General features: G+C 36.7%; 2 protein-coding genes across 2 annotated transcripts in view; both read right to left on the bottom strand.

Moving 5' to 3' along the window:
• Window positions 1–503: 503 nt before the first annotated feature.
• Window positions 504–9,860, bottom strand: LOC106179085 (zinc metalloproteinase dpy-31-like). Its single transcript, XM_013562594.3, has 14 exons — window positions 9,569–9,860; window positions 8,656–8,733; window positions 8,012–8,162; window positions 7,394–7,511; window positions 7,092–7,164; window positions 6,503–6,712; window positions 5,778–5,907; window positions 4,672–4,821; window positions 4,209–4,309; window positions 3,901–4,031; window positions 3,236–3,393; window positions 2,803–2,905; window positions 1,889–2,005; window positions 504–1,365 (listed from the first exon to the last, which is right to left on the bottom strand). The coding sequence occupies exons 1-14, from the start codon at window positions 9,623–9,625 to the stop codon at window positions 1,113–1,115; spliced, it is 1,830 nt and encodes a 609-aa protein (XP_013418048.2). The 5' UTR covers window positions 9,626–9,860; the 3' UTR covers window positions 504–1,112.
• A 903-nt stretch (window positions 9,861–10,763) lies between these two features.
• Window positions 10,764–20,571, bottom strand: part of LOC106157156 (uncharacterized) — a 44,134-nt gene continuing 34,326 nt past the window's right edge. The window contains exons 71-84 of the mRNA XM_087008801.1: window positions 19,962–20,278; window positions 19,329–19,642; window positions 18,401–18,603; window positions 17,799–17,985; window positions 17,237–17,422; window positions 16,446–16,637; window positions 16,082–16,093; window positions 15,628–15,858; window positions 14,822–15,052; window positions 14,340–14,495; window positions 13,490–13,869; window positions 13,000–13,108; window positions 11,892–11,992; window positions 10,764–11,135 (exon numbers count right to left, since the gene is read on the bottom strand). Coding sequence (XP_086864927.1) covers window positions 11,070–11,135; window positions 11,892–11,992; window positions 13,000–13,108; window positions 13,490–13,869; window positions 14,340–14,495; window positions 14,822–15,052; window positions 15,628–15,858; window positions 16,082–16,093; window positions 16,446–16,637; window positions 17,237–17,422; window positions 17,799–17,985; window positions 18,401–18,603; window positions 19,329–19,642; window positions 19,962–20,278 — 2,685 coding nt within the window. The 3' untranslated portion in view covers window positions 10,764–11,069. The remainder of the gene's footprint in view (window positions 11,136–11,891; window positions 11,993–12,999; window positions 13,109–13,489; window positions 13,870–14,339; window positions 14,496–14,821; window positions 15,053–15,627; window positions 15,859–16,081; window positions 16,094–16,445; window positions 16,638–17,236; window positions 17,423–17,798; window positions 17,986–18,400; window positions 18,604–19,328; window positions 19,643–19,961; window positions 20,279–20,571) is intronic.

The following is a 20,571-nucleotide window of genomic DNA, read 5'->3' as shown; positions in this document are numbered from 1 at the left end:
GGTAACCAATGACAACTCCTCGGTGGCTGAAAGATAAACTTAACACGATAAAGGTGTGTGAGAGATTGAATTCATCATCACTAATTGTTTTTCTCGTTATACAAGTTATAAATGAAAGGTGCTTCCAGGTAAGAAAATGCTGGCACCGATAATCATGTTCAAGCTATAAAGAATTTGAACAATATTTTTTGCGGTCATAAAGAAGTTGGGCATCGGTAATCGTTAAAGGTAAAGGATTATTATTTGTGGAGAATACGACAGAAGAAAAGGTGTAAAGTATGTGAAGATTTTACGTAATTTTAAGTGAGGGTATGAATAAGATACGAACCAACCGAATGATTTTTTAATGCTAACAGTACTAAAAATTCCTTTCATGACATCCGCTTGCTCATTTGAGTAATACTCAGTACTACAGCGCATTAAAAAAAATCAGAAGCAATGTTATGTTTTTGATCTTTTGGATGTATTGTACTATTATACAAAAGCAAAGCACCCAACTCAAGTTTAAGGGTTTTGAGATAAAAAAATCTGTTTCTTTATTCATTTTGGATATTAGAGCATACATGTAGAACTGTAATACCAGAAATCATATAACTTTCTTCACACATGTTAAGCCTTCTTATTATAATTCTACTGCAATGCCAAACAAATTGAATATAACACATGCTGTTTTTCCTTACAAACTTTTTGATAACTAATGACAATACAGATATTTGTAATCTCTATTAAGTTCCACATTCACGCGTACCGTACAAACGATTACTGTTGGGTAACTAAAAAAATAAATACTTAAGATTAGTAGCCTTCACCTGATTAAAGAAAAAAATTTCATCATTTTTCGAGTGGTCCAAAGGATGCGTACCATGTATTGTAGATATATTCGTATCAGGTATTGTAGATACCGAACTATTTTCAGAGTCAATCAGTATGAACATTTCATTTCTCATAATGATACCACTTTTCTTAACCTTAACGGCCAATAGTAACTCTAAGAACCAAGAACAATCAACATCAGGGACCTGCACTTTAAAATATATTTCCAGAAAAATCAGCAGGCAATTCAATTGCAGCATCCCCTTCTAAGTCAGTGACACTGTACCGCGCAGCGTTATTCACCCAAATGTACCACCCCACGGGTTCTGTTGTCTCCCAGGGTAATACACCCCCGGGGATCCCGGTGCCGGGGGGCGGTAAGCGTGTGGAGGCTGGGTCAGGCGCGGCAACACGACTGGTTGCTGCGTGGGCCTGGGGGTATTCGGTGGGCTGGGGGTGTAGCCCGTCATTTCCTCCACACTCACACAGCGGAGTCCCTGGCTCGTGTAGCCCTGGCAGCACATGTCGTCGGGGGAGCGGTCTCGGCAGCGGCTGAAGAAAAGGTAAACGGTGGTGAATGTTTGGTCTCCAGTTGTTCAATACTGGTACGTGGAGAAGTACGGTAGCATGCAATGCATAAGTCGAGCTCCCGCTAGTTACTTTTCGTCGTTTTACAGTCGATCATATTCACACATTTAACAACAGACAGATTTTAAAATTGTTCATTTTACGTTATAGATAAGCAGTAGTTTTTGACATGGGAAAAGGAAAACACAACACCCATGAAGTTCCATCTCTTTTAAATCAAATGAGAGAGATCGATGCATCTTCGGAATAGTGATTTAACGACCATGGTACTTCATTGTGCAGTCTTGGTCACTCGTTAATTGTTGAGCAAGGCGACTCTAAAGACTGCTGGGGGTGGGGGGAGTCCGACGCACTCAGTTTCGAGAAAAACAGTACAAACTATTATTGGCATGCAAAATCGGAAACCTGACGTTAACTTTAAAAGAACGTGGCACATTTTCTGTGAACTGCACGGAATAAACATGGGAACAATCTTAATTTAACGTACCTCTTGCAGGCCAGCCGCTGGGTGAAAAGCGGAAGGGCGTCACACCCGCAGCGAAAGTCTGCGTCCTGGTCTGAACATATAAATGTATTACAAGTCTGTGTCTCACTAATCGGTCCGCTGTAAGATCAAATTAAGATCATTCATAACTGGTAAATAATATGGAAAAATGCGATGGAGAGAGAGAGTTAAAAATACTGATTTTCTTTTCTTTTTTCTTTTCTTTTTTTTTTTGCTAAAAAATCAAAAGAAAATATTCATCAGGTTCATGGAGGTCTGTCTTCCTATACTTTTAACTACAGCACGGCTTTCAAGAAAAATATACCTTTTTGTACTTTTTACTGCTAACGACAATTACATGCCCTTCTTGATTGATATTCAGTCGTCTTTCATCCCACATTACTGTAATTGTTTAAGACTGTAAGGCGCTTTGGCCCTCAGCAATCAAGTGGACACTAGATTAACTTCCCCTTATTGCCTGCCCTGGGTTGTTCGACGCAAATCACTAATTCCTGTGGTCATGTTTGTCTGTAAGAGACTAATGTGCTTTTTTGTGCCTTCTCATCCCTAGTGCGAGGAAATCACCAAGGACAAGTTATATCTTGCGCCGTAGTCCGTTCTCTTCCGTAATATCTTTATAGCGATATGAAAGTTAACTTTCCATTTGGGGCTAAACCCACCATTAGCTTTTTCTCTTCCGCAATTTAGAGCTGACAATTTTCATACGAATTCCGAATTTTTATTTTTAAAGAAAGACGTACGTCTGTGAACGATTTTTTTTTAGAATTTCCTGTGCTAATATCTAGTATTTCAATACTTTATACACGTATTTTTTACGTTACAGTGTGTAGCCCAAAAGATAAAGAAAACTATTATATGTTATTGAGGTTTACTCTGATTGCCTGATTATAACGTACGGACAAATTCCACTTGTACACGTCCTAGTGCGCGAGCGCGTGCCACAAGAGCCGCAAGGGGCGCCACAGTCGCTCCACTCTCCCCAGTCGCTGTAACCAACGGCTGAAAGTAGAAAAAGATACCGAGATAACCGAAACATGAAACCAATTAATAAACAATCGCATTTGCAAATTTAAGTTAATCCAATTTATTAGAACAGGGTCGCTGTGTTTATTATTTAACGTTGATTACAAAGAGATTCGAATCGGCTGTTAGGAAAGGTGAATGTCCTGCAAATGGGTTTCTGTTGCGTCTCTCAGCAAATTATTATTGTCATCATATTTCACAAAATTATAGAGCGAAAGAAACTGTCAAATCTAAGATAGTCCATTCATTTATTGACTTGTAGAAATACTCTTGTGGTGAGAAAGCACTTCACACGCGATAACGAACCTTCTTTATCTACGAATTCGAACACTGCTCTAAATCCGGTTCTTCCCGAAGGGAGTCCTACACTGTCTTCGGGCACCAGAGGGTCTCTATTCAACAACACCAGCATTTCGTTCGTGTCTGATGTCAGGACAACTTCTGGGGTTTTATAGCAGCAAAGTCTAGACGGTGATGAAAAAATGATGGTTATAAGAAAGTAATTTAGCCTCCTTGTAACAGGATTTGGGAATATCACAATTTTACTTAGAGAGGCGACTGAGATGTTTTTATTTGGTGAAGGTTTACTAGAGAAAATGATAAACAGAGTAGTATTTGCTAGGCAATGGGAGGCCGGTGTGACAGCTAGGAATGGTAGTCAGAGGAATGGAAGTTAAGTTCGGGGTTCCATATGATTAGTACATGTTAGGGTTATTCGGGGTATTGAAATAAGTATATGGGACAAATATCCCCTTTACAAAGTAATGGGGAACGGACTACGGTTTCTAGCGGACTACCATTTCTATCACACCGGGACAGGCAAGTGGGGCAGATTTTTTCAGGAAGCAGATAAAAGCGTATGCACTTGTAGAGAGTCAATGAACGACACATTTCTTCCACTTCAGTTCTTTAATTTAATTATCCCCAGAAGCATCGTTGCCCTTGATGGCAAGCAATACAGTTTTTTTTACCTAGGTCCAGTGTTTTGGAGATTTTCTGAATGGCGAACTTCAACCCATTCGTAGCAGGTTTTGCTTGTGTTTAGGCATCCTAAACCAAAGGAACCTTCAAATCTAAGTTTCACAACTTTCCCTTCAGGTGCCTGAATATAGATGCAACAGAAGGCATACATTAAAAAATACTGGCGTAAAACAAACATATTTCCAGTTACAAATATAAAACATGTATACTTAAATAAAAATCAATATTCATTTCATTATACAAATTGATTAAAAGCAGACATTTTTAATATATTAAAAATATAAGGGTAAGTTCCCACCTTCAGTAACCAAGTGCAACCGTTTCCCCTGGAAAACCCTTCCCCAACGTATCCAGGGGATTCTATTAAACCCGGTGTCGTCACTTCGCCTCCACATATTCCTACAGAGATATGACATTAATTAACATAAGATTAACATAAGAGTAATGGAATTTTACAACTTACAAAGGATGAGTGAATGCAGTAGTTTGAAATTAAAAACAAAATCCATATGCAGCAGTATGCTCCCAAATACAAAATTTTAAATTATTCTAACGTGAAAACACAAATCAATAATCACGTTTTTTCTGCAGCGGTAGCAGAAGTAAATGTAGCAGCTACAGGCAAAGAGAGGTTTATTCTGGGCAAGGCTGCTATTATATAACTACTAAATATTATATTACATGTATATTAATATGTAATAAAGGTCTGTGAACGTTCTACTGTGTTATAAAAACACAGATCTACCAGTACATATGCCTACCGTCCGTCTTTATGCTGTCACACAAAGTGCCAGTAAAGCCATCAGGACAGACACAGCGCATGCAGTCGGTGGGGTCGGCATAGCCACCGCGTTGGCATGGCAACTCGGGGTTGGGAAAGATGATGAAATCTCGGAAGAGATCGCAGGCAGCTACAACATACGAAGACAGGCCGAGTTATTTTCTTTAAAAACTTAATTTTCTGATTCTGTAGATTCTGAATTTGATCTTGAAATTGCGATATTTCACGATAAATATCCAAATACAGATAAAGAGTGCATTCCCAGAGATTTAGATCGATCCATCCGGATCGACCAAACTCTCTGGGGGTTCACGCTAAATTGCAGTCAGCCGAGCGCGCACGACAGGTAATTACCCCCTTACAGCTTTTAGTAGGCGGGACAGACGCTTAAGCCAGCTAAGCTGACAATAATCTAGTGAGACTCCCCACAGGGATAAAACGATCTAAAATCTGTGGGAATGGGGTCAAAGACTTACACGGTTACTTAGGCACGTGCACAGTACAGCACTAGCCTTTTACATTGTTTTTCGTTATATAGCTATGTTCTTAGCAAGTTTACTGAGTGCACATTCTTTTACAGTGCGTTTGGCCAAGATCCAATATTTTGCAAGTGGACACTATTAGCTAGAAGTCGGCATTTTAGAGGGGACGCGGTAGTTGAGAAAAAGACATGCCAATTTTCAAATCGCTCCTGGGTGTGATAAAACACAATTGGAGCACCTACTACATCGCGCTTTTGGTTCTAAAAACTGGACTGTCTTATGTTTGGTATTCAAAGACGGTGATGAGACTATTGAAAGTTACTCACACATTTTTCCTTACAATTTATATTCAGATAATGTGTTAAGAGAATCGATAAGCATTTCGAACGTATTGCCATCATCAACAACATATACCAAAGTTATTAGAGTATGGGTAAGAGATTCTTTTGCGTCTTGAGCATCAGTTTAAACGCTTTGAAAAATTTCAAGGTTTTGTTTATGCTTGGCTTTTACAAGACCATCTAAATGAAATAATAAGAATAATAAAAAACACACTTGAAAGATATTATATTTTCTATAAAAATTAGATAAAAAAAGAACTCACTGCTGCAGAACTCTATATTGGCCTGCCTCCGGTCGTACCAGGTCGGACCAGTGAAGAGGGCGCTCCCCATGGCTCCTTGAAGTAGCGGGTTTCTAGTTAGAATCGTGGGCTTGTCGTTAGTTGATAGAAACTAAAATTTGAAGTAAACTTTGTTAATATTCTGATGTTATTTATTCTGTGGAACAACTGAAGTCATAATAAAAGCTTTTCAACATTTTTACAGCAGGTAAAATAGCTTTCAAATCATGTGTGGAAATTAGAAATTATTGTTTCTAAAAGCTCTGTTTGACAAAGTTTACTCATATATAGAATACGCTGATGAATACACTATACAGTGACAATTTGCCATAAGGCATCATATAACACAATGAGACAAATGCCCCTCCCCCTTTATTGTGGGTGACTTTTCAACCCACGTGCCCTTATTTTGAATCGTTAGGGCAAAAATTGAGATGCACTTCGTCCCCACGTCAAATCAGTATTATCTACGGTTATTTACCTCTCAGGTCGCATTTATTTCGAAACGCAAAGGCCTATAGACCAGATTTCATAACGAAGATATTTTAATTGAGCATGCCTGTGCCAAAACCAGAGGAGACTTCTGATCAGTGAGCCAGAATAGCCGTTTAATAGTAGCCACAGGTCGTTAACACGGATAACTTTGATTTTAAAAAGCAGCTTTCTAAGAACTGACTAAATGCTGTCGCAGAGATGAGAACACATACCAAAGATGTCGCTGACAATATAGACCCAATGTCATAGGGGACACCATACGTCACTGCCACCTCCCCGCCCACTTTATCCAAAAGGAGCTCATCCACTAGCTGCGGGTCAGCATTGTGTGGTAGGAGTTGAATATATTCGTCCCTGTCCTCTCTGTTATTGAGTGGGTAGAATCCTAGAGCAAGCCCGATGACTTGAGACATGTAACCGGGCTGTAAAGTGCCCGAAGAGAAAAGTCATAATGGCGTTGATAAAGTTAACGTTACAAATAATCTAGACATTCAATATTACATTGAAACTCAACGGAATAACAACTCTTCAGTATGGGAAAATCATCGTCTACCCTAGAAAAATCCGTTTCATGACACTTTCCCCGCAAAAGTGAAGAGTTGTCATCCCTTCAATCAACAGTTTATCAGTTGGATAATTTTACATGTAAATCATCATTATTTAAGCATGTAAGGGTATCCTAAACTTAATGTACACACGAATGATATAATTTTACATATCTGATTGTCTTTCTGGATGCATTAAAATAATGTAGCATACAATAAATGGAAGGGCATGAAAAAAAAAAAAAAACGTACTCACCAGGGGGCAATCTAAGAAAATGGGTTGAGGAGATCCATCGGTGATCCGTCCAATCAAGGACCCGCACAAATCCCTAAAATAAGTTTATCAATTTATTAACTCTGGGGAAATGGTGTAAATAAAGGTCAAGAGGAATAATGTTACTTTTGCTTGAAGAAAAAAGGTTAATAGTTGCGGATTTGCCGGTTAAAATACAAACTTAAAAAAATGTGTGAAAAATACTAAAGCTTTTTCCAGGAAAATCTTCTGAAAAGAGATCAATTTGATATAATGTAAGATGCACTAGTAACGGAACTTCTTACTGATATCCGTAGATTTCGAGGAAGTCTCCAGTTGCGTTGAGGTTTTCTTCGAACCGAAGACACGTGCCCTGTTCCCATAGATCCAATGCCAAACGTATCATAGCAAGTTTGGACGGTGCTAAAAATTTAAATTTAGGTATATGGCAACTAATTATCCCTACATGCTTTACAAAACGATAAGTCTTCAGTTATTTATGAGTGTGTACCGGGGTAAGGTAAGTAGCCAGATTTTAGCATAACCTTGCAGTGACAATTTCAAGGAAAATTTACCCGAAGCTCCCTGATACGGAAACTCTCGTAGAAATTATTTACAAGCACATACAGGACAGATGGACATCCCATTAAAACATTCATATTTAAATATTTCGTATAACCATATTTGACCAGAGACATTAAACGAAAAAAGAAAATGACCACCAATTTGTCCAGAATATCTTCAGAAAAGATCAAGTTTAACTAAAAAAGTTTTATAGAATCTAAAGAATGTTATTTGTCCATCTGTAATGGTGACCGTTTCTTTCTTACATTCAATGAATATTATTTTTTAAAAATTTGGCGTATTTAATGTAATAAAATACTCCGAGTTCAATTTATTTTTATTCATAAATCATAACTTACGAATTTGATCCGCATCTCGAAGCACATAGTAAATTGGCTTCGTGGCGTCCCATTTCCTTGTAGACCCACTAATAATTTGTCTTTTCTGTCGTCCGAAACGCCCTCTGGTATTCTTCAATGTTTCTTTCATGTGGGACATGAACAAATTTTCCTATGATGAAATAAAAATTGAACTGATAATCGAATAGAAGATGCTCGTGAATACTTTATATAAAACAACCAGTAAATCATGCTGTCTTAATCGACATGGCGTCATTGCCACCCAATGGCAGGCAAATAATTTCTGCAGATAATACAACGAATTCGAAAACGGTCTCCTTAAACTTCGCCAGAATTTAAATATGCGTGAAGAAATAATGAAATGGGACTGTTTAAAGATCGCATTACGACAAAACGTCTACATAATGCCACTTGACACTAAAGAATATCGGGCCATTACTAAAATAGTAATAAAGAAAATAATGTGCGTAAACATTCAGACGTTTGGATATATTTGCTGCTTTACAAAATCTTAGTTTTATGCCATAAGCTTGGGTTATGTAATAAGGCTATGGTTATGCAAATAATTGAGTTGAGATGTGATCTTGTATATTAATTTAAAAAAAGAATCAATGAAATGGGTTTTAGAGAAATGAAAATACTACCTTTGCAACGCCATCTACTGACGAATCCATTTCTGTGTCACTCATTGCACATAGATAATCCGGAAGTGTCATGGAAGTCTGAAATTTATCAAAATTCGTAAAATTAATCATTATTGCCACCTAGCCACCCCCTTTACATTGGGTATACTACATCTTGCCTGCTGTAGGTTGTAATTTAAAGACAGGAGTTTTACAGAAAATATGATGGCAGGCCTCACGTATGTAATATTCGTGAAAAAACCTCTTTCCGGTGAAAAATGTGCCTTAGTTTTGTGGGATAAAGAAACACGGTGCTCGAACTGAAAATAATCATACAGTGGGCCTAGGTACAAATATTTACAGATTGGAAATCTAACTATTCTAAGAATTAGTCACGTTTCTGTGAATAGTTACATGCAGTGAACTATATATATATTTGTTAGTACTGCTAGTAATTTTATTTCTAATATCAGTGCCGCGATCACCTTAAAAGTGAAAACTGTAATCAAGTGGCCAAAGTGAAATGAGGAACGCGCTTAGGCTGGATGTGAAATGCAGGCAGAGAAAATTTTCAAAAAGTTGCAGGCCCAATTCTAACTTAATCTGTTTTATTGGCTGGTAGGGTTTTTTTTTTCAGGTGAAGATAAATTACTCCCCAAACTGCCTGCGCAGTGTTGGTAACTTCTCTCCTTTACAAATATTTTATGCAGTTTATTTTCTTTAAACATGACACAATTACATATATATTTTAAACACGAAAAATAATGGGACGTTGGGTGTACTACATTTATAACACTTGCACGGACCACTACTTGTCCTGTATAACATATGAAAGTGTCGTGGTAACATGGAATACGATTTCAGTAAAACACAAGAGAAACAACAACAATGATAAAAAGATAAATGAGAACTAAATATGACAAATATACCAAACCTGTGAAAAGACGGATATACAAAGAAACGCCACTAGTCCAATGTGTTGGCCCGTCATCTTCTTCTTGCACTGCAGGACGCGGCTGGGAAGATATTCGGACAGCGTAGGACACCGCGTGGCAGCGAACTGGACGATAAACTCGAACTGCAGTTTTGGCCAGTCAGTATAGATATGATCTCACCCTCACAGCCGAGTGGACAACAGAAGGAAATCGATGACCAACGCAACAAAAGACCACTTCGAAAGATTTATTGAGGTGTGTGTTTGAGACAGAGAAATATGTATGGCTTACGGCCGATTTGCACCGTGTTCGCGACCCGACAGAAAACGAGCGACTTTTCACTTATGATTGAACTAATTACGTTGTACATCGCCACTATAAGATGGATTTTTCGCTAACACATTTCGATGACATTGATATCACCATGAGCTACTTGTGACCTTTTATTTCTCAGCGAATTAAACAATACATAACACTCGCCTTTAAATCCACGGCGCATGGGCATACGAATGCCTTAATCGGAACAGGATTTTTTTTGCGAGGCTTTCACTTAAAAAAAGATGATTACAGGGTCAAAAAGATAATGAATTGGATGAAGTTTGAGAAACGTTTATGAAAATACTTCTGTCGTATACCGACTTGTTGGGGAGGGGGGGGGGCAAGAGAATGAAAATAGTAACAGTATTAGAAGACCAGCGTGACTGAAATAATATATAACACGAAAATGGTTTTCACACTACCCAGACGAACATTAACATTAATTTCTTGGAAAATACAAATAAGGCACATTTAATTTTTTGCAATTTAAACGTCGTAATATAGATGAAACGAAACAATATATTAAGCAGACCCGTGAATATTGATGACATTATGAAACGCAACACATTTACTGTACTGTATAATTAGATATTTCGGTTATGCCACGCCTCTTAATCATTCAGATGACCATGTTTATTATCGAGCGAGGGTTAAAACGGCCTTAACTGGCTAAATTTCTTTCGATCTATATCTTGAGACCGTTTTGTAAATGAATCTCAGACTACTCGTGAAGAAGAACACAGAAAAACAGTTAACCATACAACAATATTATTTATTAAGTAGTAAATGAACTGAATAAAATAACTTTATGAGTCATAACAATAGTAACTGAAGTTTATTTTGTAACAGCTAACTGAAGTTTATTTTCACAACAGCTTCTGACATAAATGTTAATTCATGAATTCATTCTCACAATATTTATTGTCAACACTCTTGACGTTCATAAAACTTCCATAAGTCTCTGGCTGGTTATATATTATTAATATAAAGCCTTTAATTAATACACAAACACCTTCAAGTATCCAATCATTACAAAATGAGATAGATTTGAAATCATGTCATGTTGTCTGTGACATTAAACTTTAATCAAAGTGCCCTATCCCCAGTTCCATAAGGCAGTTTTTCATAATATGTTTAATTATTGAATTGGACGAGATCTGCCATGTCGCTTTTTTGAGCTATTCAGTCATACTCGTGGTAGAGATACTGGATCTCTGTAATAGTCAAAGTTTTCCGGAACATCTTAAGCTGAAATGAAAAAAAAAGACATCAATTCGCCCAATGTGCATGTTAAAATAAGAGCATGGAAATGCACTCTAACGACTTTTATGCTTCGTAATAAATCAAGCCAACGCCTTATGCTGGCGTGCCACGCCCCCTTCTGTCGTAATGACCCTGAAGGGTTTCTCAACACCTATGATTAGTCTGCCTACGTTGATATATACTATACAACAAAGTTGGACATAATTATTTACTAAGACATCTTTTATCAGATAAAATCTTCTGTACATTCCACAGGCTTTCGACTTTTTAACCCTATACCCACGAGGCTTGTCCTTACTGAATAAAACTGGACACTAACATGAGTGCTACGAGCGTGTTCTCAGTTTTCAAATCAATACACACATTTGTTTAAGAATAGTACTACTACAGCCTAACGTGCTAGAACAAGCCCCTTTTCGGGGAAAAGTCATAAGTCACTTTCTGAATCTACTTTTGGCCGGGCCATCTAGAACAGTTATCTAATATTAATCTATACAAGGTACTCCCTACTCCCATGCCCGCCAAAACTCCCTTCACGTCATAGTAGACGTTTTTAAACACAGCTTTTTTTAGATGAAAAATATATTCGCAAGGCTGGTGGCAAACGTATTATGGGTTCTCCTGGTATAAACCAACAAATTAAACTTATTGCTGACTGCCGTAACACAATGACTCGATATTTCATGAACATAAAGAGACGTATTTAATCTATGATTTCAAGCTGAAATCGATAAGTCTTACCTCATCTATGTATCCGTGTAGGAATGTGTTGTCATCAAACTGGTAGTCGCAGTAGACGCTGCGGCCGAGGATAAGTGACACGGGAGACCTCTTGATTAAACCTTGAAAAAAAATACATCGAGGACTTAATGTGTGTGTTTTGTGTATGTGTGTATGGGTAGGGGGAGATGGTGGAGGATTCCATGGATAATTATTTAATTTTATTTCATTATCATGTGTCTGTCTGATCAACGGTCACAGTTCCCCGTATCATAGGGCCATTTTTTTATACTCTGATTCACAAAAGTAAATGTACGTCAACAAGAAGAGAGATGCCCTCTCGCTTAATTATGTTTTTTAAAATCTTAAACAAATCAAAAATTATGACTGAAGTTTTAAACAGCTTTTAGATCTAAAACTCTGAATAAATAAATTGCAAAAAATAAGGGGAATGAAAATCATATCTTTGGTACTCCGACAAGTACACTACGATATACTCCAGATAGCCAGGCAAGGTATTTCATCATCATTTCCGGCCGTTCCTATATCTTGAGAATTAGCCTTGATTTAGTGGAGCCGGGGGGGATAGTTTGCTTACGCAAGACTTACATTTTTTTTAGTTTTTCGGTGCACTTCCGCAGTAATTTATTATCTCGGTGAGTGCATAGCACGGCCAAGGAAGTTTGTAAGGAAGATGAAATAGTTTCACTTCATGTTAAAACATAAGTTGGGCGTGATGGTTTGGATATCTATACAAAGCATATTAACGATGACATGTTGCAATTTTGTTTTTTTTTTCTTTAAGCTATTTTTTTTGTATTTGAAACAAACTATATAATATACATGTGCTGTTCTCTCTAAAGAAGAAATAACTTTGAACATCGCAAGCTAATGAACATCATTATTTCTTGAACATATAATCTATGATAATATTACTTTGTTGATTAATGTTTGAAAACAACATGAAAATTTTAAATTCACAGTAAAACAAAACAAAAGAATGAAAACTATGAGAAATCCATGACTATTGTAAATGTAGATCTTACGTAAATTGTTAATACCGGCTGTATCTGCTTCTCATGAGCTTCTTTTAAATCTCACTTCACAATCAATACAAAAGAAAACGTACCACTTCCGATGTTAACATTGGTGGCACTGACCAGGCTTCCATCAAGGTAGAATGTGACCGCTGTCCCATCCCACATCATAACAACATGATGCCACACATCCAACATGGCCTAAATGTTCATATTTACATCAACGAATTAATTAAAGGTGTATAGTATTATAGTGTGGATTAAATTTTGGTTTGGTATTTCTTATCGACTTTATATTGAAGTAGTCTCTCTCTCTCTCTCTCTCTTTCTCTCACACACACACACACACACACACACACACACTTTTGTCACAATAAAAGAACACATAATTAAATTGCCAAATAGAAAGAGTTACATCAAGGTACTCACATAGGGTTTTGTAATTCATAATGATTATTGTATCCAATTATAATTCTAAACATATTAATCTAACCTACTGGAAATACATTATATCTGTTATGATGGGTATATATATATATATATATATATAATTTTTTTTTGGGGGGGAGGGGGTTTACGCACCGGTATATTCTCATATGCATTGGTGAGGTTATGTTCATTCACTGTGTAAACTCCTCCACTGAGCGTTCCAGTTACACCATTGCTGAGCCTCACTGTGAACATTGGTTCATGCTCACAGTCGCCATTGTTAACTAGCCCCTTTCTGTCGCTATCCATACCACTGACAGACATGTACCAAAAACTGCATGTAAACGTCAATGGGAACTGGTAATTTTGAAAGAATGGGATCTCCATAAAGGACGAGTTGCCATTGAAATAGGCAGACATCCCATGTTTTGCAACAGAAACGAGTTGCATGTTTGTAGTTTTCGTCCACCATATATTCCCTGTGGAGTCATGGTAATGGCTGTCAAATGGAAAACAGGCAATGGCGTATTCACCTGTAAAACGAAAAACCGAAAATTATAAGCAATATATCAGATGGACCCCTTTTCATTCTTTACATCTTTAAAACCCTGGGTTTCTAAGGATACTGAAAATTTACCTCTTTACTAGTATCATCTATGTATCTGCCATTGGCAGTATCTGATGTAGCAGAGTTTCTATTATTCTCTTAAACACAGGGTGTTTTGATGAAGGAAGACATATCCATGCAAAAATCTTAAAGAAGAGGAGGAGAGAAGAGGTTGCTAATATATAAATTAAAGTGTGGTTGATTTTAATCTTTTTTAATGTCATATTTTCAGAAATATCCATAAAACACTGGCACTTTAGAAAAGACTGAAAAACAGATAATTATATAATAATTTATAGCTGTAAATAAACAACAGTTACATAGCAGGTAGATAGCTAGTGTATTAAATAAGGGCATTAAAAAGAGAGAAATGTATATGCACTACAGTATACGTACCTTCACACAGGTCACTGGACTTGGCACAATCACAGATTGAAACATCGAAAACTTGGTTTCCACATGACATATAGATCTTAACCCCTCCGTACCACAGCAAATAATAGCTTGTGCTATCTATCACCTCTTTCTTATAGGGTCCATAAGTACAGATAACTGAAAAAAAAAGAAGAAACTGGTAAAGCACGATGGACAAGATCAGCCTCTCACATTCAAATTGCACTATTTGACAAGTATGAATATGCATTCTGCCATATATACTTTGGTTTGTGTTAGTTGTTTCCTAAATAGTTTTTAAAAAATTGCTTATTTCAAACAACTTGATCTATTCCCAACATGCTTCTGTGTTCATGAGATAAGTTGGATAGATAGGTAATTTTGCTACAGAAATCAAGAAGGATAGAAACGAAGTCTTTCTGTATACAGCCATTGGGACTAGCTGCCCCTTAACATCAGGATTAACAAAAAGAAAAATAATTAACCTCCACTCTCTCCTGTAGTTGTTGGTGCGACAGTTGTAGTAGTAGTAGTAATGTTAGAAATAGGCGCAGCACAGACATCTGTACACTCGGGAGGTTTGTGCACACAAGATGAAGTTGTATCATTCCAGGCAGTTCCATACGGGCAACATTTATACAAAATGGCCGTCTGAGTACACCATATATATCCTGCACAATTACTGGGATTTGCGTGGAACCCTTCTGGACAACTGCCTGCAAATCAGAAAATAGGACAGCTTAGGAATAATATAATTAAGATATTGATTGTATATAATAATTAGTTGAATTTTTTATCGGAAAATCATCATGTACTCTTTTTTTGAGTTTTCAGTTTTTCACTCTCAAAATTCTTATAAATGATATTTTTATTTAAATAAGTGCATTTAGTTGAAAACATTATTGATTACAAATATGTAATTTTTTTGCCTGAAAATTCACGAACTACCTTACATTTACACAACTATATGTTCAGTGTAGCATCCTTTTTTATAAAATCTGTCATATGTAGTGTATCCATAAAAGATCATTCACACCAAGTATAAACTTAATGTGTCCTCAATAAATGACCTCTAGACAAAGAAGTACATGAAATTTAAATGACTTGTCTAACAGCACATCTTTGTAAAACACCAAACATGGGTACATTATACAATATCATCTGTAGGTTGTTTTGTTCAGTACATCTTCAAACGAAAAAATTCTAGTTGTTTATTAACCTATAGCCACCACACTGGGACTTGTTCAGAAAAATTTGACCCTGATGTCAATGCATCTTAAATCCCCTATACCTATGTCTCCGCAGTCTGGTTTCCCTGTATTAACTCCAGTGCAAGTAGTGTCTTCACATCTCACACAAGTTAAATCCTCCTGGCTCCAAAATAGATTTGGCGGGCAGTACTTGACCACAGCGATAGCCTCCCCAGTCTCTGACCTGTAACACTGGATAAACCTGCTGCAGTCTGTCCTGTCTACGTAATGTCCAGGGCCGTCCAAATCAAGGCAGTAGTCACAGTACTCACCTTAAAACAAACACCATTTAGCATTACTCATTTGTTGTTTGCAAACTAAAATGTCAACATTAACAAAATTAATTCACAACAAGTTAAAGACAGCAAGTTAAAGGCTGGTGAACTGCCTCTAAGTCATTACTTTTGCAAAAAAAAAAAAAAAAGGATTACATGGTTTAAGAAAATTACATGATGCTTTAATGTCATTATATTGTTATAATGAAACAAAACTCACCAAGTGTGTACTCTGGAAAAGAAAGAAACAACATTTGAGAAAATTTTTGACATACAAACTCTCAAATCAAGATTTGGCACTTGAAACTCTCACTAACATCCAACCAATGTATATATCATAATGGTTATCTAATGCAAATAAAAGAGTGAATAATTAATATCTGGAAAGTCAATAAAGTTTTTACTATTTTTAGCTATGTTTTAAAATCAATGTGAGACATTACCAGCAAATTTACCTAGAAAGCAAACTGAAATTGGCAGGTGAACCCTTTGTTTACAAACACAATTTATCATTTCATAAACAAATCTTAGAATCATGCTTACAAGACATTAGCATGTTGCTTGTATCTTATTCAAATACTTACCAAGACAAGTAGGAGGGCTCCAATCAAAGCGCCCCCCGAGTAAGCATGTGATTTTCTTCTCTGTGAACCCACCATATATGGTGAGGCCTTGCTTACATGTGTAGATAATCACTGTCCCGTTGACTACTGGGAACTGATTAACATCACGCACTGCGTTCATTCCAGGACCTGGGTCATCGCAAGTAGTTTTTTCTGTTGGAAAAGAAAACAAAAGGATTTTCACCAATTAAAATGAGTATGATAAAAGGATAAATGAATGAAAGAAAGATCATCAATAAATACTACCCTCTACTAGGGCAGCAAATATTATAGCTACATTTTCCACTAGTCAACATGTAACTTTTGGCCAGTTGGAAGCAATTAAATCTGCACGTGCAGATAAATAGCATTGTCTTTCTGTGACAAATGAACTGCTGACATACAGTACATGATTGATACCCTGTACCAGGGTGGCAGATGTTATTGGCACATTTTCCACCAGCCACAGTTAGAAAACTGACAATATTTAGCCAGAGACATTACATGTACCTGTGAATATCTGGTGAAAAATAAATACATAAATAAATACACACTCTTTCTATTAATTTAATAATATTATCTTTTCTAACCTGGACAAGTGATATAATGACCGAAGAAAATTTATTTTAGAACAACAATTTAATCCTTCAACCTTCCAGAAATGTGTTACTGCAGAAAATATATGCTCAATTAGGATGGACTTAATATATTTATTAATTAAGTGTGTCTGAAAAAATTGCAAAAATTGAAATTTCAAAACAAAATTGTCGTACGCTTGCATATAGGTGGCAGCCCATCCCACGTGCCACTGGACAGACATGTGAGCTGCACGAAAGTAGATCCATCCAGAAGCTGGTACCCTGAGTAACACGTGTACTTCACAGTGGTACCTACAGGGTACGGACCAATATGAGAAATAGTGGCAAAGGTGGCATCCCCAGGTGGTTGACAGATCGTAGCTGAAACACAATGCAAAGATGGAGTTAAAACTTTATATTTCAGTTTGTAAAGAGCTTAGTCATTTAATATAACTGTCACTTGCAAATTATATTATGCTAATGTGGTGAGGATGAGGATGAGGTGAAGTGAAATGTGGGTGTTGACCTCTACAGAGATTTGGGTACAGCAGTGACAACTAGCTCAAGATGACCAGTCTCTGGCAATATCTGTCATTTGGGTGTGTGTAATGCTTTTCATTCAACTTTCAATTATTTTCATAACGAAAAATAGTTGTAGTACTACACTGTTTATGTTATTTAAACAGACGCTTTTGAAAATGATGCCAAACAACATTTCACCTTTTATTCAAATTATGATTATCATTTCAGCACATACCATTGCATATTTGACCATCGCCCACATAAGTTGGCAGACAGTGACATCCTCTTATACCATTCTTCAGCACACACTGAGCATTGAGGCCGCAGCCAAAGTCCACAGCCATGATCTGAGCTTGAGCAGCGCCAAACCTCGAACATGTATAACTTATGCTACAGTCGACTGACAACCATGTTGTATTCAGCTGTCAAAAGAACATTATTTAGTATTAAGAAAATATTTTTTTCATAAAAACTTAAAGTTTGGGTTACATTATTTAAATCAATCCTTTTCCCTATATTTCTATAAGATACTGCACATACATTTATTTCAGAAATCACCAATCAGGCCTTTTTCCTGATTATACTAATCTGGACTTTTTGTCATGAATTTAAACCCACTCTCAACCAAAACCTGCAAAATCACACTTGTTTTTATGCAAAGTCACTAAACTTTGGGCTACATCAGACAATTTACATTCTGGGCACTTAGGCAATTCAACAAATTAAGTCTATCTCATTGTTTCATACACTGATATGTGAAGGCTTCCCAAACCAAAATTCACAACCCTTTTCTCTTGCCACCCCTTAAAGTCCAGCAAGAATGGTACACAAATATACCTCGTGATAAGATCCCTGTACATCCACACATCCACACTCTTCTTTGTGCACGCACATGTTTCCACTTAGCACCATCCCAGCATCACAGAAACATCCCTCTTCCTGAGGCTCCTCGCAGTTCAAAGTTGCGTTGGGGTGCGCGCAAGTGTCCCGGCAGCCAGGGCCTCTGGCCTGGTATGTCATGTAAGGGCCACAGACTTTTGCTGAGGAAAATAATATTAATAACTGAGATACATCTCCAGAGATAAATGCCAGAAACTTCAGTATATGTTGCCACAGTAATCAAAAATAACCCATAAGTGTAAGTTCCCATAGTAATCAGAAATAACTCATTAGGTTACCATGCTTCAAGGTCCTTAATAAAAAGGTAATCTCAAATTAAGGTATATGGAAATTTTCAAAGCAGTCTTCAATAAACATAATTAGGCAAACTTTATTATGGACATAAAAACATCAAACTCACAGAACAAGTGCAGAACCTATGGTTTAATTGATGTAGAGACAAAAAATTACTGGAGTAAATAAATATTCATGTAAAAGGGAAAAGTAAGAGATATTAGTTATTCAATGAGAAAATATCATTACTTGCATTATGATAATTTCACAATTACCATGTAATATGTTAGGAAAGTTTGAATTCATTCAGGTACCTATTACAGTAACAGAGTTACATGCTATGCCATTCAATAATATCTTAGCTATTACAATAATGTTAGAATTCACAAAGTTAACATGCATTTTGTAAACATTTGTTCACAAAGCACTGATTAACTAATAGATTATAACATGAAGCAGAAATTTAGATAACTTTTTTTTTAGAGTAAACACTGAAATAATTAGTCTTGTGAGACCTTGAAGCTATATACAGCTGAAAAAGTAAAATTTAGAAAATATGATATGCATTTAAGTGTACAATATTAATTCTTACCACACTGAGTGACATTTAGCCACACATTTGGTGTCACTGAAAAACCGAGCTGCTCACACCTTTGTGCAAAATAGTCCAAGAAATCGCAAGATACCTTCCTGGCTTGAGTGGTGTTAGGGAGAGCATAACAACTCTCCATAGTGCAAGCAGACCATATGTTCATTACCGCTTCAGTTGGCATAAACCCGCTCTGAAGACATTGGCTAAATACGTTTGCTTCATCCTTGAGAAGGCCGCAATATTCTGAACCCGTAACTACTTGCATATTGTTTGACGAGCAAGGTTCTGGCTCATCATATGTCGTCCCCAGGCACCTAGAAGTTAAGAAATTGCATGTAAATGTTGGAGAAATTATTTTTTGTGCCCTAGTGTAACAACTGCTTCTCACATTTTAGTTTATAATTAAAATAGTTCACAACATAAATAATAAAATGTGACAAATAAAGGTGACAGAGTGATTTGGTTGAATAAAACCTTAAAATAAACCTGAGATTAATGATCGAATATATAACCTCATTATTCTAACTGAACTAGAAAAAATCTCACATCTGTGAGTATAACTTAAATAAAACAAATGTATGCTTTTTATTTCACATCCATTGGTTTCCAGTTGTCAAAGAACACGTTACTTACTCGGCTCTACGTTCAAAACTGGTGCCAATGAGCGAATGGGCTTCACTGGTTGGTAAATGTGAAACATCAGTTCCATTCTGCAGCCTCAAATCATTCAAGTCTACCCCATTGCAGTCGCCACAAAGCCCACACATTGAGCCACGATATGCGTCGGGTGCTTGAACCTGTACACCATTGATTCTGTCAAATATGACTTCCAGCTCACTGTTCACGCCAAAGTTTACTGTGACTCTCAAATTTAGTGTAGCAGTAAAGTCGACAGTAATGGCCCCATTACCAAGAACTGCTGGCAGGGTGTTGACCAATGCGCCATTTACCTTCATTAGAAAACCAAACAGCATTATATTATTCACTATTCAAGAATAATGAAAATGAGAAAAATGTACTCTTGATTTATAATAAGATCATGACACCACATCAGTAACATCAAGAATGGATTACTAGTAATACAAATTTGGTAATACGAAACCATGCTTCATAAATTGACTGATGAATACAAAGGTTTAGTGCAAGTGTAGTGTAAAATATCAACTACTTGTAAGTCCTGCACAAAACACATAAATGGTCACATAAATTACAAAATAAAAAACATTGTTTTTTTAATCTTTTT

This window comes from Lingula anatina, chromosome 1 (genome assembly GCF_051362555.1).
Source record: "Lingula anatina isolate TDL-2025a chromosome 1, LinAna3.0, whole genome shotgun sequence".
In the NCBI taxonomy this organism is placed as follows: Eukaryota; Metazoa; Brachiopoda; class Lingulata; order Lingulida; family Lingulidae; genus Lingula; species Lingula anatina.
The sequence above is the reverse complement of the archived record's forward strand: the minus strand, read 5'-3'. Positions and strand labels throughout refer to the sequence as shown.